This window comes from Takifugu rubripes, chromosome 4, assembly GCF_901000725.2.
Source record: "Takifugu rubripes chromosome 4, fTakRub1.2, whole genome shotgun sequence".
In the NCBI taxonomy this organism is placed as follows: domain Eukaryota; kingdom Metazoa; phylum Chordata; class Actinopteri; order Tetraodontiformes; family Tetraodontidae; genus Takifugu; species Takifugu rubripes.
The window spans coordinates 2,098,613-2,123,244 of NC_042288.1; the positions used below are offsets into that span (position 1 = coordinate 2,098,613).

The following is a 24,632-nucleotide window of genomic DNA, read 5'->3' on the forward strand; positions in this document are numbered from 1 at the left end:
TAGTGTTAGATTTTTAGATTAATACCTGTAAGACAGCGTAAAGGGAAGAATTTCATCCCACAAACAGGATTTTTTTAAGAGTAACTTGTAATTTTGAGGCCTGTTGTTAATGAAGCAATCTGGATTTCAGCAACAACCACTGATCAAGTAAAAGATCATTTATTGTAGAAGATCCAGATGAGTCACATGTGTCACCCCAAGGAGCTAAAGTAGACAGAATTTAAACTGACACTTCTGTGCTTTTTGAGGCAGGCAACCCTTAGGAATCCTCATGTCATTGGTTAACTATTTATGTGACTCTCTCTCGTCATATCATATGCAGCAAAGAACATATCTGTTCCCGCTGACCCACAAAGCCAGCTTCAGTGACAATATATTTCTTTTATTTGTATTTTTTTTAATTGTATTCGTTGTTTTTTGTTTTAAAAAGCTTTTTTTAAGGTACTTATTCCCCTCTTAAAGATTTGAGCCTATGTGCTGCAGTAAAAGCCTAGGATATAGAAATGAAATGCAAACTTCTACTACTACTACTACTACTACTGCTACTACTACTACTACTAATAGTAATAATAATAATAATAATAATAATAACCTAGTTGTCTGTGCAGTTAAGGGAAAGTTAAGTGGAAATAAATCTAATTTCTCAATCAATGTAAAATAGTCAGCAAAATGTGGTTTTTCTGCATTTTCACAAATAGGTTCCACACAGGTTCCACAAATGTGCTCCTGGATCCTCGACAACATTAACGCGTTGCCCCCAAATGCCTAAAATATTTTCCCCTTAACTTTACCCTTAACTGCAGAAGGGGAAGCCGAGCTGAGCGCCGTGCATTTGGTGTCATAATGGACGTGGAAGTCGCCGTTTCAGGAACTGAGCCCAACCTTTGCAGCAGATGTAGCCTTAATTCTCCTGCACAGTCTCCCAAAATGTCATTTTTGGCCATCAGCATTCAATTGAAGGTGCAGTCAATAAATGTGTTACATGCATTTAATGGGGGATTCTCATTTTATTGAACTTTGTGCATCAAAACCCTGAACGTAAAGCATTAGTTGATTGAGACGGAGAAGAAATCAATGAGAAATTCTAATTGAGACGGGTCGCCGAGCGCCACGCGCCGCCGCAGGCCTGGGTCACGTGGTCTGGGTCCGGGATGGGGCGTGGCCGTTCCAGTTTATGGTAACTCTGCGTGCCTCGCGCAGACGCTGGCCCGGCAAAAAAAGACGTTCGATTTAGTTTGAAATATCTGGGGGAAAAAGTTGCAATAAACGGTCTATTTCACTGTCGGTATCCAGCACACTTTGTGCTCGTCGTGAACAAATTAGGTCTGACTTTTCTTTTAGGAGCACGAGCGGATACGATGTCTTAAAAGAAGTAATTCCGGTTCACTGGGAACGTTTAAACTGTTCTCTGGAAAGTGACCATTGTTGTAATCAGGTCGAGGTTGTTATCATTTCCAATTACTGATTTTCTGAGTTTTTAATACGGGTTTACAGCAGAAGAGCCGTGTGGGGGGTTAGAGTGTCATGAAAGAAATGTCAAGGTAAGCCATTTGTGATTATTTTGCATTTGCCTTGAAGATAGTCCTAAAGAATAGGCTAAGAGGTAATGCTAGCTAACTGTCACAACAACTGAGCAAGGCCTTCGGACTGGTGTCTAGCTCACTGGCCTGTCTGCCTTTGATCATTCGGAGAGTAACTGAAATATTTTGAACTTCAAAGACATATACTTGGGTTTATTGCCACGACACCGGCGTAAAATATCTGCGATACATATAGCTCGTTCGATATTTTATGGTAGCAAGCTAGTTTGCTAACTTGCTAAAATTGGCTAATTTGTTAGCGCCTGCAACCTGTTTGTAGCCTGTGGGCTAATATTTGGTCGCCGCTTGCACATCTTTGAGTTTCTTAGTTTCTAGGTAAGTAATCGTCGTGTTACGTGAGTTCGTGAGTTAATCGGACCAGCAGTATAGTTAATATCGTGGTTACTGTTGAAGCACTTTAACATTGTTGCATGTGTGCATATTAGCCAAGCTGTGTTTACGCAGGGGTTCTCGGTAACAGGCGAGAGAGGAGTCCCATAATAAGGTCGTAGAGCACAGATTCAGACCATTGCATGATAGCGTGGGCTCGGTAACACTTTGTCGGATTCCCAAATGTTCATGATGTGAGCCGGGGACCGGGGACTTGCCGCCTGGTGACATTGTTTTTAACGCGTCGTAGCTGTCATTGAGTGAATTGGCGCCTTGTTTCCTCGCAGCACCATGTTGAGCGGGCAGCAGAGCCAGAAACATTACGGCATCACCTCTGCCATTAGCCTTGCACCCCCCCGTGAAATAGACCACCACTATACCAAGAAACTCTGTGATGCCATGCAACCTTTTGGGGTGTTTGAGGATGAGGAAGAGCTGAACCACAGGTGAGACACCTTCATCACAGAGCTTGTCTCGGGTTAGTAAAAAGAGACTCGACCACATGTTCAAATTTGACCAGAGAGCCTTCCAGTGACGCCACATGACTTAGTCGGGCCCCCCTGTGAATGTCATGGTGAATTCTTTAAAATCGTAGTTCAACCAAGTAGATGCTGCTGGTTTTTGTCTGGTTATTTTATCGTCGTTTTGTTTGAATCAAAGCTGCGTTCTGGGAAAAAGAAAAACTAAGCTCGTTTTCATTTCAGGCTCGCGGTTCTTGGAAAGTTAAATAACTTTGTAAAAGAATGGATTGCAGAAATCAGTGAATTAAAGGTAAGTGTCTTTATTGCTTGTGATGATTCTAATAATGCCAAAACTTTCAGCTTTCCCACCAAGAAGAGAAAACACTGCTGTGATTTTTGTTCCTATTCTTCCCTTTTCAACAGAATCTCCCACCATCAGCTATAAGCTGTGTTGGGGGCAAGATATTTACATTTGGGTCCTACCGTCTTGGAGTGCACACGAAAGGTACGGACGGGCTGGCGCCGGGTTCAAGGGCGCACTGGCGCTAGCGAACCGTTGTGTCTGAGCACAGATTTATTTTGGCTAATGCGAGCGTGACTGGGCCTTGTTTAAGCATGCTTCCTTGCACGGCACGGCTGGAAGAGGTGTGTTTGAGCACAGGGGAAGGGGGCACGTCCATGTCCAGGGAGGGTACTGATAAGTTCATCAACACTGAGCTGAAGAGAGCTGTAACACAACATCAGAAACGTTCCTCCAGACACGTCGAGGTCGGAAACCTGGCCGGGGACGAGAGGATGCTATGAAACACAGGACAATCATTGGGAGCTACAGCCCATTTTAATGCTGGATATATCAGAAACACACAATACACCCTTTATTTATTCAGTGGAACATCTTTATGTAAATTGAAAGGAATGAGCGAAAAGCTTGTGGTGGTGTTTGGTTGTCTCCGCTTCTATTGGAGTCTGAAAACGAGCTGCTGCCCTTGTGCTTTGTGCGCTCCTGAACTGTCTGTTCGGACTCCCCGGCGCATCAATACTGACGTCGGCTCGCATTTCTTCTAGGTGCTGATATTGATGCCTTATGTGTGGCCCCACGACACGTCGAGAGGACGGACTTTTTCCAGTCTTTCTTTGAGAAATTGAAGCAACATGAAGAGATCAAAGACTTGAGGGTATGTCTGTAGCATTTTTGTATTAAAGGTTACACGTTAGAACCTGGTGGGTTTTAATTGCGGTGCATTATTGGTGACCTTTGGGGCTGATTAAAGGAACGCTCGCTGCCATTCAGACTCACCTGTGCTGAGTTGTGACCCAGCTTGAGCTCTGTAAAGTGTGTTAGGTCACTTTAACGCCTCTGTCTGTGACATGCTGTACAACATCGCTGTGAGGTCCGAGTTCTTGCCTGTTTTATCCTTGAATTCCTTTTGTAAGTTCATATTTGTTTGAGTAACTAATGATAATAAACTCTTTCAGTAGTTTTGTCATCATTTCCTGGTGCTGTGATGCTGGTATACTGGGATTCATCGAATATAGTGATGAAATTAGCTTCTTCAACAGATGTATACACATAAAATGTTTTAGCCGTGTGTATTGTAATATCAATGCTGATGACTGTCATAACGGGACTGTTTTGGTCTGAGGGTCGAATTTGATGTGTTGTTATTTAAAACCACTGTTAATTACTCCAAATTGCAAAGTTAAAGGTTTCCAATTTGGTTTGTTAAACGTGCAGCAAGGACAATTGTAATGTTGTAAATTAACAGACATATTTAGTAACGCTGCTGTCAGTCTGAGCACACACACACACACACACACCTACACCTGTGACATGTTTACAGTTGTCTGCTCATTTTCTACCAAACCAAGCTGCTTGTTTCAGATCCATTGACGATTTTTGTCCCGTCTATTTCTTCCCAAGGCTGTTGAGGATGCTTTTGTACCAGTGATAAAATTTAAATTTGATGGAATAGAGGTGAGTGGTCATCAACACTGTCCAAATCATTTTTTTTAACACCCTTGTCATCACAGAGCTGCATCTACCTGTCTAAAACAGGAAGCAGCTGCACACTTCCTGTTTAGATTTAAAGCTAAAAAGTCTCCAAATGATTGAACACCAATATTTAGGAACGTGGTGTTGATGTTGACGTCGGTCTGGATTCTCTGTTGCTTTAGATTGACCTGCTGTTTGCCAGACTGGCCTTGCCTTCCATCCCAGACAACCTGGACCTCCGGGGAGACTCCATCCTGAAAAATCTGGATATTCGATGCATCCGCAGTCTCAATGGTACATTCCGTTACATTCCCAGACGGGAGCGTTGAGATTATGAACGCTCACATTACCTGTGAGGGTGAATCTTCCCTTAAATTTAAGGGGTTTGGTGTTTTGTTGTTTTCTCTTTCCAGGTTGTCGGGTTACAGATGAAATATTGTACTTGGTGCCAAATAAAGAAAACTTCAGGCTCACGTTAAGAGCCATCAAGCTGTGGGCCAAACGTAAGCCAAGACGACCTTTTCCATTCATTTACCGCAATAAAGTGTTTTAACGGAACGGGTCAGAACTTCAAAGCTTCTTTCCATCGAGACGTTGAGTCGTTTTTGACTCGTTTCTGTTCATGTGCACAAACACGAGCGGCACCCTCAATATTCTGATCCAAGCCAGATATTCCTGTCATATTCATTTTTGGTTACACCTGTGACCTCTGACCCTTTGGGTCTTCCAGGGATGTGAAATGCTGCTTTAATCTGCTTCTATTGATTCAACCATTATCCATTTTTAAATGGATCCTCTCGAACGTTGCGCACGTGCGGAGTGCTGACGCGCTGATGTGTGCCTGCAGGCCGGGGGATCTACTCCAACATGCTGGGCTTTCTCGGCGGGGTGTCGTGGGCCATGCTGGTGGCCAGGACGTGCCAGCTGTATCCAAATGCTGTGGCAGCCACTCTGGTCCACAAGTTCTTCTTGGTGTTTTCCAAATGGTGAGAACCCCCTTCCCCCCCATCCCGCATGATGCCAGGTATATAGATTTAATACAGTAGTCCGTTTCACCCTCCAGGGAGTGGCCAAATCCGGTCCTATTGAAACAACCAGAGGACAGTAATCTTAATTTACCTGTCTGGGATCCTAGAGTGAGTAAACACCGTCGTTTGAAGTGCTTTGGTTCTGGTGAAGCGCTCAATAAAGGAACGTGTTTGGATTTGGGCTGAAGACGGTTTCTTTAGTCTGAGGTGTTAGCCAAACCATGCTAACATCTCTGCGTGTTTGTAGGTAAACCCCTCTGACAGATACCACCTGATGCCCATCATCACGCCCGCCTACCCCCAACAGAACTCCACGTACAACGTGTCCACCTCGACGCGCACCATCATGAGCGAGGAGTTTAAATACGGTACGGCACAAAAACCGCGAGCGGCGCAAGCTTTCGGGGACGGCTGGGATTATATTTGGTGTGGGTTTTTTTTAAGCGTCATAGCCGGTGTGTGTTGCATTGACAGGCCTCAGCGTCACCGATGAGATTCTGCAGGGAAAAGCAGAATGGTCCAAACTGTTTGAACCACCTCACTTTTTCCAAAAGTACAAGTAAGTGGCGTTCTTCCGTGAAACACCTGAGGGCAGGAAACCCTGTAAAGGTCACTTTGTGTCCGCGGTGGTTGGGAGCTCTGGGGTTTAGTTGTTGGTGTCTCCTTGTGCTCTTCAGGCATTACATCGTCCTCGCAGCCAGCGCGTCCACAGAGGAAAACCATCTAGAATGGTGAGTGCAAGTCCGAATTTAAGCAATCTCTTTATTCAATACAGTATTAAAAGATGGATGTTCTGTATTGTTGAGCCCGCATAGAGTTTAGTAGTTTATTAAAGGCCTTTTTTTTCTAGTCTTGAGAACTTTAACACTGTAATTGTTGAATTTTCTTTTTAGGATTGGACTGGTGGAGTCAAAGATCCGCGTGTTGGTGGGGAACCTGGAGAGGAACGAGTACATCACCCTGGCGCACGTCAACCCTCAGTCGTTTCCTGGCTCTAAAGAAAACCGGAACGAGTGAGTGCCGATAACGCTGTTGTCTCCGGGTCTTCATTACACTTTGTGCACAGGGCTATTCTAAGCCACCAACGCTGTAAGAATGGCAACACAGGGAACCTCACAATTAATGCAACGGTGCCTCCACGTTTATGAGTCTAACAGTTCTGCCCCGAGTGAAGCGGTCCCACTGATCCACCCGCACGTCTGCAGAGAAGTCAGTGACGTCACACACGAATACATGGAATCACCCCGCACCCACTGAGTTTCTGATTAGAGTTTGCATCTGGGCACCAGACCTTTTTGCCACATAAACCTGGAAGAAATAGGCAGGGGATGTCCGATCCTTTGAGAATCACCTGATTTTGTCCACCCGTCCGCGGTTTAACCCGCCGCACGTGTGCTGAAAGTGGATAGTGGGCACATGGAAATATAGCGTGGCATCATTAAGGCTCTATGGCGCATATTCAATATCAGCGAGTGGGCGATGAGGCTTCGAGACTATTTTTCTGAGTGGGCGTACCGTTCAGACGCGTGTGGCAGTGCTCGGAAAGCACATGTGAACAGCTGGCAAGATCGGAAAAAACGGGGAAAAAGTGGAGCCCAAAAGGCCTGCTGTTGCAGTGACCAATCCCATAATATTGACCTCAGTTCAGCCCTCCTGTATGTACAAAGCTTCACAAGTCCACGTGTACTAGTCACTGTCACCACTAGGTGGTGCTATAAGCGCTGCTCAATCGTCACGTGAACATAAGTTTGTTCGTTATTTCACTAATGACGCCTTAGATCTGACCTTTTGTTGACTGCGTTACCAAAGTATAGGGTTAGGACTCATTATGGGCTGATAGTTGAAGTCACATGACCAAGAAAATGCGATTGGGACATTTCAAATGACGAGTAAAAATGATTTCCGGTCACACATTAGTAAACACGCTGAAAGTCATGTGAACGCAGAGGGAGTTTTCTCCATCAACTTACAGCTTTGAACCAAGCTTTACATTTTCAGATGTTATTGAGAGAAATGAACATTTCCTGGACCGGTGGCTAAAATGCCATCTACTGTCAGAACTGGATAATCCAGGCTGGGCGTAGCTGATACTGTCGGTGCATCATAGTCTGCTCTGAATGAGGCACCGTGACATCACGTTGTTCTTCTCTCAGTTGTCCACGTAAACATCTTCTCGATTGCAACATAGCATTCAGCTAATATAAAACTAACATTGGCTAATTTCCTCTCATTCCGTGTGTGATTGCGTGCACAATTTGTACGTGTATATGCACATTTTGAGTGAGTGTGTGTGTGTTTCAATGTCTACTGTCCTACACAGCCTCATAGAAGTGTGTTAAAATGAAATGTATGTTATGTATTTGATTGAAACATGAATTAAAAGAGTTTATTTTCCAAGTCCTCATTCCTTGATTTACAAATGATTAATGTCTCATACCTTTAGATGATAAAGTACTCGTGGGCAGTTTTAAATATGCACCACTTCTTTTATTCTTTTGTTGTGTAACGTGCTGCTCGGCACCGGCGCTCGGAGCAAACCTGAGCTAATGTAAAGGTGTGAACATACGTTTAAAGCAGTTTGGACTGGAGCCGTCTGGGTTTCCGTGACCACAGTTCCTTTAGAAGCTGTCTGTTATCCACAGAATGCCGTGACACAAATAAACAGCTGTTCACTTTTGATGTTGTGCTCCTGAACTTCTGTCGCAGGAACGACTTTGTTTCCATGTGGTTCATTGGGATCATTTTCAAGAAAATGGAGAATGCCGAGAGCGTAAACATTGACCTCACATATGACATCCAGTCGTTCACCGACACCGGTAGGTGATATTCACGCCTCATCCTTGAGTAAACTATCAGAACTCCTCCTCTCACCTTTTACACCTTCATTGTGATTTTAATCAACAGGAAATCTCACTTTACGAGCGCTCGTATTTATATAAGGGTTAAATCCTTCACTCATTTAAAGAGGTTTAGCCGTTTGCTAATGTGAAAATAATGTAGCACTTTGGTTTATTGATTCAAAGATGTGTCGAACCTTTCCAGAATGTGTGTGTGTGTGTGTGTGTGGGGGGGGGGGGGGGTCATTGAAATGGTTTGATAATTAACTGTTGGAAGCAAAACAGATTTTCAGGTTCTTGACATTTAAGTGAGGGTCGAGTTACAATTTGACAGATCAAAACATGCGACTAAAATCAGAGGATCAAAGCCGGCCCCGCTGAGGGCGTTCCCGAGGAGCGGCGCCCCCCCCCCCCCCCCCCCTCGCGTTAGATCCTTGGTGGGAATGTGCTGATTGGAATTTCTGTGACTGCAGTCTACAGGCAGGCCAACAACATCAACATGCTGAAGAACGGGATGAAGATCGAAGCCACGCACGTGAAGAAGAAGCAGCTCAATCTGTACCTTCCCCCCGAACTCGTGCAGAAGAAGAAGAGGGTGAGACTTCGACCTCGGCTCATCCGCGTGCAGGTCTCCGCCGCTGACCTTTCTCCTCTGGGTCTTTTGAGCAGAGCATAGCGGACTTGAATCGCAGCTCGAACGGCGGCAGCTCGAAGCGGATCTCTCTGGACAGCAGCCACCTGGACAGCTCCAGAGACACCGACACCGGCACGCCCTTCAGCTCCCCGCCCTGCAAACAGTCCAAACCTGCTTCAGACACGGAGGACAGGTGGGACTCCTGCAGTATTGACCATGAGGAAAAGTAAAGAGACCTTATAAAGAGAGATTAAAGGCTACTTAGCTTGCGGCGCGGCTTCATTTGTAACCACCGTGTTTTGTCGCTCTCGCTGCAGCGTGGGCTCCCCTAAAAAGCTCTTTGTGGAGGATTCTCCAGCAACCAGCGCCGCTCCGGAGGCTCAGGAACAAGGCACGTCCATCACTGTTGCTGGCTCAGTTCTGGAAATGGGAGGAATTCCTTTATCGTCATTGGAGAAACCAATTGTACCGTCTCCTCCCGCAGAGCCGTCGGTCAAAGCGAAGCCTCCGTCTCCTCCGGCCGTCTCCGCCGTGCTGGCCGGCGACGTGAAGCCCAACGCCGCCAGCAGTCCCAAGGAGGAACCCAACGGTCTCGACGACTCCATCAACGGCGCTCCGGCCAAGAGACCGCACTCGCCCGTAGAAGAGGAGATGGCGAAGCGGCACAAAGACGCAGAGGTAACGGGGCTGTTCTCAGCGGCTGGAGAGCAACAGTTTGGCTCTTGAACGCCTCACACTCCGGTCTTCCCGCTGCAGGTGGTGTCCAATGATGACTCTGCATTTAAAGAGCCGTACCCCCCCTCGGACTGCTCCGCACGTGCAGATGGAGCCACTATTGTAGGTGTTTTTAGTAATGTTATTGAACCATGAGAATGTTGCTAACACACAAACGCTGAGGCAGAACTGACATTGTCACTCGTGTGTCTTTAGGTCTCCCTTTCAGAACCAAAGGCTAAACCAATTCCAACCATTGATACGTCAAGAACGCAGGTAAGCAGCAAGTGGTTTTGTTGCCATAGTTTTTTGTTTTTTTTAAAATCAAAGCTGTTAGGTGATGTTTTTCCCTGGTCCTTATCAGAGACTCCCCAGCATGGAACTACCGGATGCCTCCTCGCCGCTCCCGGCCAGCAACAGCTGTCGTGTTGTAAAGAATTCCATCAAATTGGCCCTCAACCGCCACAAGTAAGCTTCAGCCACATCTCTGCCATCAAATTGTGACTTTCATTTCTTTTTTTTGTCTTTAAATTCCGATCATTTGCCGTAGCATCACACCCCCGAAGCCCCCAGTGTTTGAAGGCACCCTCCCTACAGACGACGTTCCAACCAGTGAAGAAAAAGGAATGTCCATACCTGTTATCGGCTCGAGTACGTGTTCTTTTATTTAAAATAATTCACTGACGAGTTTCCCTCGTCAGTAATGTTAAATAGTTAAATACTGAAGCCTGGCAGAGGGTTGAGGCCCCCAGCAAGCTCAATAGGAACAAGCTGAGGGCGCCGCACACACACACACACACACACACACACACACACACTGGTCTTTGCTTGACAAACGCTAAATAATCTGATCTAAATCACACGCCGCTCATCGATGTAACGAGGACACGACTCCGCTGAAACGCCGTGTTTTTAAAGGAAGACTATAAATTCTAACTGTCACTCTCGTGTTTCCTTCTCCCTGCAGAACAAGCGGGATCCAAACACGCGGTCCCCCCCGTCGGCAGCTCCATCCCCACGTTAGTGAGTCGAGGCCTGGACCCGCTGAACGGAGCTGCGTCTAAAAGGCCCCACTCCCCTGCTTTAGAGGAGCAGGCCAAGAGGCTAAAGGAGACGGAGGCCAGGATCCATATAGGTTGAACTTTGACCCTGGGACTGGAGGAACCCAGAGACAACGGGGCGGGGCTCTGTAGGGAACCAAGCATTGAGAAGGTGACTTCAGGGAGCGTGTTCAATGTGATCCAGCCAGATGGACGACCCCACACCACAGAGTCTATATTAGTGCCAGTGGATATCGGATGTTGTCGGCGCTCTCGGGGAATTTAATGCAACAGTCACAGAGATATCTGACCTTTTTTTTCTTTTTTTTTTTACTCAACTACTTCCTCAGTGTTTCCAGAAGTACGCCGTACAGATTGAAAATGTGCTGGTTTTCATTTTCCACTTTTCACCCAGTGAATGTTTTAAACAACCATTTATCAATGCAGATTTTTCTTTTTTTTTTTCTTCTTCTTCTCACAAAACATGTACAGTAAATATTCATGTATATAACTTTTTGTCTTAAAAAAAAGGCTAAAGATAACTGTGCAGTCTTTTGACCATTCATAGTTTTATCTAAAAAGGAAAAAAAAATGTTTAAAAAAAAAAAAAAAAGGAATTCTTTTGTTTTTCTCTACTGCTTGTCCAAAAGGATTTGTCTCTAGCCTGGACATTTTTGTAAATGCTGTATATGGTTGGATCCACTTGCTGAGAGGCTTTGAGAGTTTGGATATTATGGAAATGACAACCTCCTCTCTCGGGACCACCGGGACTATCTGGAGAGGACGGATTAGCGTAGCATAACGTTGCAGTGTGTAGATGATCGAACACCCTGTTACATCAGCACTTCTCAGGTCGGTGTCGTGCATTTTCTGGAAGTGATTTACAGGCTCTGGATCTTTTGGCTTAGTTTAGCTCCTGATATTATTTGAGAAGAATAACACCCCCCCCCCCCCAACACACACACACACACACACACACACTTCACTAATCCTGGTGTTTGATGTCTTGGTGTGAAGCCCATCTCCGTTTGGTTTCCATGGTGTGTTTGAGTCCCAGATGGTGCTGTCGACACTGGACAGTCAAACAAGTGAATATCGGCTCCGTGTTTGTGTCACGGTTGTCGGACCCAACGTTGGTCTCGTCGGGACGACAGAAGCACTGTTCGGGATTCTGGCCCCCCCCCCCCCCCCCCCCCCCCCCCCCCCCCCCCCCCCCGATCCAACTGCCACCTCAGCCACCAGTTAACTGTAAGTAAAGGTCGTTCAGGTCAAGCTTGTTCTTGTGTTCACGGGAGCGTTGGTTGAGCTGTGTTGGTGTGTGTGTGTTTACTGTTGATTGTGTGTGACTGATTATGGAGAGTGACAGAATTCCCTTCATTGTGGGTGATAACCCTGTGCACCTCCCGTGGAGGTTCTTAAGAGGCAGGCGCCACCGATGGCTGATTGGTGGGGCTGGGGGTCTTTTCACGCCTCAGACTCCCACCTCTCGGCTTTTTGGGCTGAAGCTGAGTGTCTTTGATTTCAGCACAGAAGGTAAATGTAAAATAAGGCAGCGAGAGCTCTTCTGCTCCACAGCAGGTAACAAACTCCTTTTCCACATTCTGATTCCGTTAGCAAATGTACAGAAAGCGTTTTTTTGTTTTTTTGTTTTTCTTTTCAACAAGGCATATTTGTCATTATTGGGGGTTTTCTTATCGCTTTATTTATATTTGCATATTTGTACCATGTGACCTTTTTTAATAGCATTCATAGCAGGTAGGTCTCTCCATTAATAATGCACAATTCTGTTTCAGATCATTTCATATTCTGCTGTTTGGAAGCATTTATCAAACATGTCATCTAGATGTTTATTTCTAATCTGTACTGAAAGGGTATTTTTGTACATGTTTATCACTTCCTTTAAATGGATCCACCAATTAAACCCCTACAAACAATGCTTGTTCACTGTGTTCTTCATAAATTCTTTTGGCTTTTGCTCCAAACTACATGGAAATTTCTGTCCATGGGCTGAAATGTAAATCCTGGTGGGTGAATTTTAGCCAATAATATTCACTTCCAGCCATCAAATGTTTATAAAATCTGTTTAATTATTACTTTTTAAATCAATCATGGAACTAACCAATAATACCAGTTGAAATAAGTGCTAAGATTGAAACATTAAATGACATTTATAAGCACCTCATTAACTTGCTGTAATCCTAATGATCCGGGAGGGGATATAAATGGTTGTTAGTGATCAGGTCAGCAAGCGAAGGATGAAATGATCCCCCTAAAAATATACTTTTAAGCACTTTTCGATACTCTTAAAAATAAAAGAATCCTTTTTTTTCTCAGTTTTGTATAATTTTGGAGTGAAAAGGGGAAATCGGCACCATGCAGAGTAGATTTCATGAAATCCGGGAAGCAAACTTAAAACATCTTTTTGGGGGGAAAAAAGGCTGTTTTAAAAGAGGAAGCCCTCCACAAATGGGTAATGATTCCACATGAACCCTAAATCCACCATGGATGACCTCAATAGGCACAAGCTGATGGCTGAAGGTGTGTGCAACACAGCTGAGGCATCTGACAGAACCGGGAGACTTTCGTGAGGAAGGAATTAGCTTGGGAGGGGATGGATTCAATGGATCTAGGCTGGATGACCATAGTGCTGCTTGTGAGGTTTGGATGGAACCAGTTTGGAGGTGTGAGACCAGTGGGGGATGGCGTCAGAGGCACTGGAATCAAGAAAGACGAAGACGGAGAGTGGACCAGAGTCGGCTAACGTGAAGAGATTGTAGGATATTATTTCCACAGGTGTTAATAGGAAGAGCTGGCAGATCCGTGGCAGTCTCTCATCCAAGAGCGGGGCATTTTCAGGGTGACGAGGCCGTGAACCAGGACACAGCAGCTTGTTATCCAGCTGTCGACACATCAGCACAGTAACCCTCAGGAACATTTTATCACCTGAATTTTATTTTTTTATTTTTTGTCTTTTTTTCTCCTCATGATAGTGGACCTTTTTTTTTTTTTAATATATATATTAATTGTAAATCAGATTTTAAGATTTTCTTCATATGTCCTCAAATGCAAAGCACCTAAAGTCACATGTCCTTGAGTCAACATTCCCTTCATTTTCAAGCAAAATCATAGCAAATGTTATTCAATATTTATCCTCAACTCTGGGGGAGCAGGAGCTTAAATCTGCGTGAAAATCAAGGTATATGAGTAAATCTAATTACAGTCAGTTCTTGTATGATGTATAACATAAAAAATCAAACATTTGTGAAATAGTGCTGACCAACATGGGAATCTGTGTTTATTTTTACTATGTTTATAGTAAAGGTAATCATCAAGTTCGCATGTATAAGTGTTTTTGGCCCACATCCCCGTTAACAGGCAACTCCTTGACCCCGCCCAGCGGTGACTCTCGCAGCTGCTGATTGGTCATTTTAGACTAAGTGGGCGGTGACCGAGGGGAATTCCCCTGTCCGCTCCCTCCCCATAAATATTACTTCTGCTTGACTGTCACTCAGTCAACAGGAGTTCTTCCACAGACAGAAAGTTGGCGGAGTGTAAGTCTGTGTGCATCATGGATGGTGAGTAACAGTCTATTTACTCACTCACACAGCAAAGGGAAGAGTTACACGCTGAAAGCTCACTTTCAAAGAGTGTAACGTCTTAATCTGTACACACACGGGAGCTAAATATGTTTTGCCACAGTGATGTTGGTAATTAAAGGTCGGCTCCTGCAGAGCTGCTTCCAACAAACCAGAGATGTCACACACGATGTTGCGTTTTTCCTCCACAGTTCTTCTGCCCCCCATGCTGGAGAGTGATCCACACCTGAGTGAGTACATTTTAATACACCCTCTTTTAAAACAAGTTACCACAAGTCAAACATATAAAGAGCTAAACAGTCTGAGGGCTTTCGCTTCCTCATTTTGCTTTCTTGATGGGCATTCACATCTGTTAAATGTGTGTGTGTGTGTGTGTGTGTGCGTGTGTGTGTGTGTGAGAGAGAGAGAGAGAGAGAGAGAGGGAGAGAGAGAGAGAGGCTGCTATAATTGTCACCATTTTATACAGTAAAAAAAAAAAGAAATCTGCCTCTGAGCTGCAGTTCCCCTCTCAATCTCTGTGCAGAAGTTGGTGCGAAATGAGGAAGCACAACATTTGTAATAGTGCCAGAAATGCGACGGGACTTGTTTCATTCTGACCTGCGAAAGATCTGTGTGTCAATATTGTTGATGGCCGTCGGCCCCACAGGAATACTTCTGTCTTCATGCCTGTTATACCAACAGTGTTTAGCAAACACACCGAGACTTCCTGGATCATTTAGTTCCTCTCTCGCACAGGCGTCATGTGTTGTTGCCCTATTTCATTGTAAATGTATCAAAGCAGCTAAAACGTACAGCCTGTTTGCGGTGATAGGTTGGGAGTGTAGAAACAGGTTCATAAGCCACAAGGATGCACTTGGTTCAACCAGGTTTTTGTTGTTTTTCATTCTAATATAAACCAGTACGTCTTTATTGGTTAAAGCTCAAAAGCTCCCAAACACTATGAATTAATAATTAAAGGTGTGCTGGGATGGTTAATAGCTGTGAAATGACATGTGCTGACTAAATTGATCATTCACCAACATGTCTTTATTGCCCAGTTTGTGTATTCATTTATCGGGACCATTTAGAGAAATCTGTTCTTAACGAGCTGTAAAAGGATTTGCTGCTTTTCCATTTGGGATACTGATCGAAGCGGCTGAATGTTGAAAGAAGCCGTTTTTTTACCAGCTATGTGCAGCCGAGAGGACATGAAAGCGTTTAAGAGATGGGAGTGAGTCCGGTTTGAGTCGGTCCTGATGCTGCCTGTAAACGCTCAGCAGGGCAGCATCAGGACCCACTGAGAAGCGCTCCAACGCTGACCTTTGGTGACCTCTGATCTCTGCAGTGATGCAGCCTGAGATCCAGATCTTCGAGCAGCCCAAGCAGAGAGGAATGCGCTTCAGGTACAAGTGCGAAGGTCGCTCAGCTGGAAGCATCCCCGGCGAGAACAGCTCCGACAACAACAGGACTTACCCCAGCCTGCAGGTCTGTCGGCGCTACTTAGCTCAGTCACATCCATGCAAATGGGCTTCGTCACCACGTGACACCGGACCTCAGCGGTCCGTCGTGGGTGAAAGTGTCAGTTGAACACAAAGGTTCCTTTCTGTCAGTAAACGTAATGACGAAGGACACGTAGAACAACCGACCGACGGGAGCAAATCATTAATCCCTGACCCTGTTTCTCTCTTCCCGTCCGCTCAGATCCTCAACTATTGTGGCAAAGGGAAAGTTCGGGTTTACCTGGTGACCAAGAACGAGCCGTACCGGCCGCACCCTCACGACCTGGTCGGGAAGGACTGCAAAGACGGTTTTTACGAGGCCGAGTTTGGCCCCGACCGCAGAGTGATCGCGTGAGTGCCTCCCCAAAATGTCGTCTGTGGTTGTGCTTGATTACTGTGGCTTTCCCAGAGACATTACCTGTGTGTGCGTGCGTGCGTGAGTGTGTGTGTGTGTGTGTGTGTGTGTATTCCAACTGTGACATTCTCTTAGATGGTTTCAGAACCCCTATCTGACCTATCAGATACATGGCAAAGATTTTAATCAAAACACGCAATTACACTCATTCACACACACATTCACACACACACGTGCTCACACTCACACACACAAGCATATTTGTCTGCGATAAAGAATGCAATATGGGAATTCCCCATATGACATCACCTATAGTGGGTTTAAAATGAAAAACAATGTGTGTGTGTGTGTGGGGGGGGGGGGGGGGGGGGGGATTCTGTGTAACTAAATAATGTCTCTTTATTTAACTACTATTTTACTTATTTGATTGCTGGTTCCTTCTCTTCAGGTGTTTTCTGGTCATCAGAAGTTACCTGTTACACCAGAACTGAATTATTATCTTTGTTTTATTTTTATTTTTTTTTCAGTTTTCAGAATCTGGGCATTCAGTGTGTGAAGAGGAGGGAAGTGAAGGATGCAATCCTCCAGAGGATCAACAGAGGGATCAACCCCTTCAGTGGTGAGTGGCTCCGTCTCCCCCCGACTTCAGGGGTAAATGTGTTGCAATTCTTCTCGTCTCGGCTGAGAACGGAACCTCAATAAACCCTCCGGGGAGCATAAACAGAGTGGTCACCTATTTCTGGGCCGCCGCTTTTTTGGGAAACGTCTGTTTTATTTAAGGCGCTATTCTCAGTGGAACCTTGTTACAGCAACACGGCGGAGGAGGCCGCTGCTCGGTGGGGGCGTGACGTGTCCCAGACGATCACATCTATAGGTTTTATATTATGCTGTCTTTAGCTAATGACTAAAATCATGGCAACCATACCATGACCCTCCCAGGGCTGCTCCTTCAGGGATATTTGAGTTTATTTGCCCTTCCTTCTCCCAATTATCGACTCCGGAGTTTATGGTCATAATGTACCAAATAAGCAGGAATGTTGTGTGGTTCCATGTATATACGGGATGTGTGTGTGTGTGTGTGTGTCTGGTCATTTGGTGGCTGTGCCAGCACGCTGTGTTTAATGGCGTTTCTTCAGTCATGCTGCTGACAGACGGGCGGTCATGTGTACAAACAGGCGTTGAGCTACTTCCCCATTCTTAGTCACAGTTGCTCAATCCAGCAGAATGCAGGACGCCACGTGAGAGCTGGGAATGCGGGATTCATTGATGGGGGGAGGGTGGGAGGAGGGGTTTCCCCAGCTCGCAGAGATGAAGATTATAAAACTATGTAGACGCTGAAGGCTTCGTCTTCAATGGCAGCGTTGTGTTCGCACACTATCATGTGTATATTCCTCAGGAAAAAGGACAAAATGGATGAATCGGCATCGGTTAAATGCTAAAACGCACATTTTCATGTACCGATATTGTAGAAACACTGACATTTACAACTTTGACGAGTGTCTTTAGCTCACATTAACCTTCGAATGTGTCCTTCAAACCTGCTCACAACAACAACATTTAAGACCACAGATGCTAAAACAGCAGCCATTTCATTTACCATCTTTCTGACAAAAGTCTTTGTTATTTTCTGCCACGACTGTCTCTGCCCTTCTGCTATGGGACAGTATAGGACACAGTATAGGACACAGTATAGGACACAGTATAGGACAGACCTCTGCGTCCTCTGTGGACAGCACCTGTAGGGAAATTAAAGCGGCGTTCTAGTCCTCTGAAGCCTCCCTGTGATTTAAAGCTGTATTTGACCATTATTACCACCTTAACAAGCTTTACACTCTATAATCGGGGGCACACATTTCAATAATGTGGCTTTTATTGTTAGAATTCTGTTGTATTATTGGATGATCAGAGAAAACTGCCTAAAATAATGAATTTTTGATTGAGTATGAGTTCCATAAATGTAAACCTTCTCCGTTTAAACTTCCCCTGATTGTCCTTGCTTTAGAGAACAGGAATAACCGACCTGTTCTGACCTTTGCATCAGACTTTCTAGTCCTCTTTGTCAAGCTTCACCCAGAGATTTAATTTAGGGGATTATCTGACTCCAGTGTTGACGGAGAATCACGTGTTCCTAAAACTCAACAGCAAATAGTGTCTCTTTAAACACCTGAAGGAGCTGGGGGACGTTCAAGCTTGCGCTAGTTATGCTAAGTCTTAGCGCACATCTTTATATAAATATGAATATTTCAATCAGAAACGTTGATGTTAGTGTATTTCATGTAAAATATTCCTTCAACTAAATGCACAAACGCATCTTGCAAATCTGCGACAGATTAGCGGGGGCACAGAACATTTTCCCCTTCTTTTCCCCCTCTTGACACCGTGCACGGCTGGTGTATTGATGCAGTGTAATATTCTACACACCGTGAAAGTGGCTGTGAATCACAGTGGAGACGTTGCTTGTGGTGACGTTTGGCACCTGACTCCTCTTCTTTCTCGCTGTCACGCTCTGCTCCCACGCACACGCTAACCCTCACATCCACCTGCTAGTGCCATCGCTGCTGCCGCCGTGGTGAGCCTCCTGACCCGTGCAGCTGCGGCCTTCAGCCAACAAGCTGCTGCCGCAGCACCTCTGACACATTTTTCATGCACCGAGCCGACAGCACGCTGCGCACCGCGCACCGAACATGTTCCACCCAGTAACCTTTGATATTTCCACTTTGGTGCAGGCAGATTTTTTTTTCTTCTTCTTCCTCCCCTCAGATTCTCATCCTCCCACAGCAGACAAAAATGGACTGGTTATAGTGGGACAGAGGGTAAATGGACTGGTTATAGTGAGACAGAGAGGGTAAATGGACTGGTTATAGTGGGACAGGGAAGATAAATGAACTGGTTATAGTGGGACAGAGAGGATAATGGACTGGTTATACTGGGACAGAGAGGGTAAATGGACTGGTTATAGTGGGACAGAGAGGATAAATGAACTGGTTATAGTGGGACAGAGGGTAAATGGACTGGTTATAGTGAGACAGAGAGGGGTAAATGGACTGGTTATAGTGGGGACAGAGAGGATAAATGGACTGGTATAGTGGACAGAGAGGATAAATGGACTGGTTATAGTGGGACAGAGGGTAAATGGACTGGTTTAGTGGGACAGAGGGTAAATGGACTGGTTTATAGTGAGACAGAGAGGGTAAATGGACTGGTTATAGTGAGACAGAGAGGGTAAATGGACTGGTTATAGTGGACAGGGAGGATAGATGGACCAGTTATAGTAGGACAGAGAGGATAATGGACTGGTTTAGTGAGGACAGAGAGGATAAGTGGACTGGTTATAGTGGGACAGAGAGATAATGGACTGGTTATAGTGGACAGAGAGGATAAGTGGACTGGCTCTATTAGTGGGTCCGATGGACTGGTTGAGACAGGAGAGGGTCAATGGACTGGTTATAGTGGGACAGAGACGGTAAATGGACTGGTTATGCTGGGACAGAGAGGATAAATGGACTGGTTATAGTGGGACAGAGAGGTAAGATGGACTGTTTATAGTGGGACAGAGAGGATAAATGGACTGGTTATAGCGGGACAGAGGGTAAATGGACTGGTTATAGTGGGACAGAGGGATAAATGGACTGGTTATAGTGGGACAGAGAGGACAGATGGACTGTTTATAGTGGGACAGAGGATAGATGGACTGGTTATAGCGGGACAGAGGGTAAATGGACTGGTTATAGTGGGGCAGAGAGGGTAAATGGACTGGTTATAGTGGGACAGAGAGGATAATGGACTGGTTATAGTGGGACAGAGGGTAAATGGACTGGTTATAGTGGGACAGAGAGGGATAAATGGACTGGTTATAGTGGGACAGAGAGGGTAAATGGACTGGTTATAGTGGGACAGAGAGGATAGATGGACTGGTTATAGTGGGACAGAGAGGGTAAATGGACTGGTTATAGTGGGGACAGAGAGGGATAGATGGACTGGTTATAGTGGGACAGAGAGGATAGATGGACTGGTTATAGTGGGACAGAGGGTAAATGGACTGGTTATAGTGGGACAGAGAGGATAGATGGACTGGTTATAGTGGGACAGAGAGGGTAGATGGACTGGTTATAGTGGGACAGAGAGGGTAAATGGACTGGTTACAGTGGGACAGAGAGGGTAAATGGACTGGTTATAGTGGGACAGAGAGGATAAATGGACTGGTTATAGCGGGACAGGTAAAGAGGACAGTGTGGTGTCTTTTACGATGATAAAGCTGCATCCAGATTTGATTCTTTTGACCAGTTCCTGTCTGACTTCTGGCCCAGCAGGTTTGTGCCTCTCGGGCGTAACAGCTCAGCAGATTTTGTGTGTCAGAATGTCAAAGATTTTAGATTTATGGACTCACAAGAGTGACAAATTATTGGCGCTTTCACACACGTCACGGCATTCTCAGGAGGCACTGTGGTCGCTTTTTCCACCCCAGGGAGACGTTGCAGAGCATCGCCGTGGTGACGCATCGTGGGAGGGGATGGCCTCCTCGGGTCGAGCCAGCCTGAGAGAAATTGTGTGATGAAGGAAGAGGCAGATGTGAAACCCCTGTGCACGTTGTGTGTGGGTGTCTCAGTCTGTCGTGAATACAGCTCCTCACTCTCTACACTTGTGTGGGCTGCCGAGCTTATCTGTGACGTTTTTAATAGGATCCAAAGTTGTGGTTGTGGGGACAACTTACAGACTCGGCGGTGGCGATAACGTCAACTCCACCCGCCCCCTACACACACACACACACACAGACACACACACACACACACACAATTTCTCAACCATTTGTATGATTTTTCACCTCACTGAGGTGTTTGAGGATCAAAAAGGTCCCGTTTAAACTGGCATTTTGATGTTTTGATCCTCTTTTTTCTGTCACGATTACTTTCAGTCACCAAAGGGAAATAGCATTTTCACAATGACACTTTGTTCCACGGAAATAAGCGGAATATGACTCCAAGTGTTGACTTGCAGCTAAAACCAAGAGGTCGCCGACTCACACACACACCTCGAGGGGCTTTTGTCGCCCAAACATAGTAAACACAACTGATGGATTAGCATGTTAGCACTGACATTGATGACATCTGCGTGTGTGTCCTCAGTGCCTCGTGAGCAGCTGCTGCTGACGGAGGAGTACGACCTGAATGTGGTTCGCCTGTGCATCCAGGTTTCCCTGCAGGACGAGACGGGCCAGTACAGCCAGTCCCTCAGGCCCATTGTCACTAATCCCATCTACGACAACAGTGAGTGGCTTTGGAATTGTGAAATTGCCTCGTGTGTCACCTGTTTGACACATTATTTTAGAGTCTATTGATCTAAAATTCTTTAAGAAAAGGAGACTGAGTGATTTGAATTGACGGGCAACTGTTCTTATGCAGCGTCTGAGCCTGTTGTGAGCGCCGGCTACAGTCAGAAGGCAGTTTTCAGCGTTCACTTCAGTGTTTCTCAAGTTTAGAAAGAGGAAGTGCTTTCATACACCCTACCCCAAAGCTGTTACCACAGAGCACTTCCTCTTCTGCATGCATGTGACATGTGTCTCAACTGGCCCGGCTGATGTGGTCTTAAAACCGGGCTGCCTACTGAGAGCGTTCCACTGAACCACTTTAGCCAGGCTGGTAGGTCAGACTGGATTTGGGTCTCTTACAACTCTGTGTGGACGTGATTAGGGGCCCCAAACACGGCTGAGCTGAGGATCTGTCGGATCAACAGGAACAGCGGCAGCGTCAAAGGAGGAGATGAAATCTTCCTGCTATGTGATAAAGTGCAGAAAGGTACATCCCCCCCCCCCCCCCCCCCCCCCCCCCAAATGTTCATGTCCCCAAATTTCGCTCCGTTCATGCGGCGTCAGTAATAACAGGCCCGTCTTCCCATCGTCCCCCTCTCCTGCAGATGATATCGAGGTGCGGTTCTTCTCCACCGACGGCTGGGAGGCCAAAGGATCCTTTTCCCAGGCCGACGTTCATCGGCAAGTAGCCATCGTCTTCAAGACGCCGCCCTACTACAACACCGCCATCATGGACTCGGTCACGGTGCACATGCAGCTGCGCAGACCCTCCGACCAGGAAGTCAGCGAATCAATGGACTTCAGATATTTGCCTGATGATAAAGGTGAGCGGTGGTCGACCTCCTCGGGCTACCGACGAACTGGTACCTGGAGTTCCTGACCCAGCTCGGAGCTGATCATTGATTGATGGGTTTCTTTTTTATTGTCGTAGATCCTTATGGCTATAACGAGAAGAAGCGCAGAAGAGAGAACATCATGAGGATATCGGGACTGTCAAGTACGAGAAACAGTAATACCTCTGTGTGTGTGTGTGTGTGTGTGTGTGTACGTGTGTTTTAATAGATATTTCTGGCTTTTCTTAGGTGGGCCCTTTTCATGTCTGGCTATGAACAGACCAAAGGCGGTCTCCCAGAGTACCATGAGAAAAGGTGACTTGTTTGATTGTAGTTTTTTTTTTTTTAAAAGAGATGCGTAAAGAAATAGATGCAACTGCCGCCTTTAATCATTCCGAATTCCGAGCAGCGCGTGATGACTCATTGAAGCCGCGCTCAAGGTTTTCTCTCTGTTTTGTAGACATGTACCTGAGGCAACAGCCCGCAGCAACAATGCAACAACAGCCGCCGGTCTTCAACCAGCAACCGTCGGTCTACAACCCGGGGGCTCAGCCGGCACCGATGACGTCACAGCCTCCAGCCGTGCCCGGCGGCCACTCGTGGGTGAATCCCAATCTCTCCATGGAGACTGTCACCATGCACACCCCTGCTGGCGTCAGCAGTCTCTCGTGTCCCGCTGGCGGCAGGCAGCAGCAGCAGCAGCCGGGCCGGGGGTCTGAATCGGGTTACCCCCACCGGATGGAGCACAACACCTTTGAGAGCCACATTCTGCCTCAACTCTCCATCCGGGACTTGCAGATTTTGGATGCAACCTCGCAAGGAGCTGAAGCAAACCAGCCCCAGTCCCAGTCCCAGTCCATGTCCCAGCCCCAGTCCCAGTCCCAGCCGCTCTTCCACATGCAGAATCAAAGAGAGGTGCTTCCCCCCGACACTCACGCCCAGACCCGCCCAGGCAGCAGCAACCAGGGTCTCCAGACTGTGTGGCCCAGTTTCAATCCCCTCAATCCCCTCCAGAACAGCTGTAATGGCTCTTTGTTCCTAGCGGGGATGGATGGAGAGGATTTTATCAAAGATCTGATGGAGGAAGGGTCCCAGCCTGTCTTCCAAATGAAGCAGGAGCCTCAGATCACAGTGGGACAAGAGTCCCACGCCTCAGTTATGCAGCCCACGATGGAAAGCCACGGAAATACGTACACCAACCTGCTTCCCCGTTCCGTGAGCAACGGGAGCCACATGGAGTTGAGACAAGACGGCTCCCAGCCTCTCAAGAATCTGCAAAACCCCTACTCAAATAGCAGAACAGGCTCGGAGACTCACTTCCTGACTTTGGCTGACTGGATCAAAGCCACCCGACACAACAACTGAAGCATCTTTAGTCTGACAGCAGGAACAGAGGAGAAGCAGCCTGGCGGTGGCCTCGTTCAGCCTTCTGGCCTCTCCTCGCGGGTGCAGCAGGCTTCGTCGCACCGGCAGGTCCTACCGCTGTAGCGGTGTCCAGCGAGGGCCCCAATCACGCCGCCTCAAAGTTTCCGGACTCCTTTGATTTCTCTCTGCCTGACGTACGCAGAGACTCGAGAATCGCACCTTTAGCTTAGCAACCTTAGCATCACGATGAACAAATTAGCTCACAGCCGTTTGAAAAGAGGCGGCCTGACGTGGGAAAATGTATTTCTTTCTTAATTGAGGGTGTTCCACCCACATGGAGAACAAGTCGGGTCGGGTTTGCCATTGGGTTTCGACCAGAAACCGGAACTTGGGGCGTCACCTCACTGGTCCATTTGCTTCCAGCTTCTTCAATAAATAAATAAAATACTTTGACTTGTACCGACGACATATTTTAATGGAAATGAATGAATTTCTCTGTCTTTTCTATTGTCAACAATTTGCATCTTAATCAAAGCTACCTTGACAATAACTGATTGTTCCTGCCGCGCACACGCCGTTGCGTTACACTGTTACCTTTTTTTTTACCACGACGTGCACTCTGTAAATACCTGTTAGCAGTCTTGAGAATGAAAACGAGAAACTGCACAGACGCTCAAGAAACGTCTAGGTACTAAAATTTCCATTGAGGAAGTTGGAGCGAAGCACACTTGAGTGTGGTCCTTCCACTGTAATGACTATGTCATGTGATGGTGTCTTATTCAGAGTTCTCAGAGTATTTCTTCTTGTTCACCCTCTCATGGACGCGTGTCTGGACTGAACAAGCGCCAAAGTCCCGCCACGCCAGGCGCTCTCCCCCTGGCAGTCGGGGATATTGAATATTTGGATTATTTCTTTGTATGAAGTGCTACTTGTTTTTTTCTACTGTTAAGTACAAATAAAATCGCTGTATTCCTCACTGGTTTGTCAGTCTATGGTACAAACGGTCGGGTGAACCACGCGTGG

The 24,632-nt window shown here is 46.3% G+C and overlaps 2 protein-coding genes across 3 annotated transcripts; both read left to right on the forward strand.

The window, feature by feature from the left end:
• The first annotated feature begins 1,160 nt into the window (after positions 1-1,160).
• On the forward strand, positions 1,161-11,258 carry LOC101061332 (poly(A) polymerase gamma). Of its 2 annotated transcripts, none has more exons than XM_003963643.3 (24): positions 1,161-1,541; positions 2,258-2,416; positions 2,675-2,741; positions 2,855-2,936; positions 3,497-3,606; positions 4,353-4,406; positions 4,607-4,718; positions 4,838-4,927; positions 5,272-5,410; positions 5,488-5,560; positions 5,700-5,820; positions 5,927-6,011; positions 6,130-6,183; positions 6,346-6,465; positions 8,159-8,268; positions 8,763-8,884; positions 8,959-9,149; positions 9,241-9,314; positions 9,408-9,601; positions 9,680-9,760; positions 9,854-9,913; positions 10,002-10,105; positions 10,188-10,288; positions 10,605-11,258. In XM_003963643.3, the coding sequence occupies exons 1-24, from the start codon at positions 1,525-1,527 to the stop codon at positions 10,775-10,777; spliced, it is 2,493 nt and encodes an 830-aa protein (XP_003963692.2). In that variant the 5' UTR covers positions 1,161-1,524; the 3' UTR covers positions 10,778-11,258. The 2 variants fall into 2 exon arrangements, with proteins under 2 accessions (XP_003963692.2, XP_011601147.1); XM_011602845.2 differs by having other exon boundaries at positions 8,959-9,116.
• Positions 11,259-14,176: 2,918 nt separating this feature from the next.
• LOC115249527 (proto-oncogene c-Rel-like) lies at positions 14,177-24,585 on the forward strand. The gene is made up of 11 exons (XM_029835068.1): positions 14,177-14,252; positions 14,465-14,503; positions 15,598-15,737; positions 15,954-16,102; positions 16,634-16,725; positions 21,230-21,370; positions 21,794-21,898; positions 22,017-22,235; positions 22,343-22,408; positions 22,494-22,559; positions 22,705-24,585. Exons 1-11 carry the CDS (start codon positions 14,246-14,248, stop codon positions 23,607-23,609), a joined length of 1,929 nt encoding a protein of 642 aa, XP_029690928.1. The 5' UTR covers positions 14,177-14,245; the 3' UTR covers positions 23,610-24,585.
• Positions 24,586-24,632: the final 47 nt, after the last annotated feature.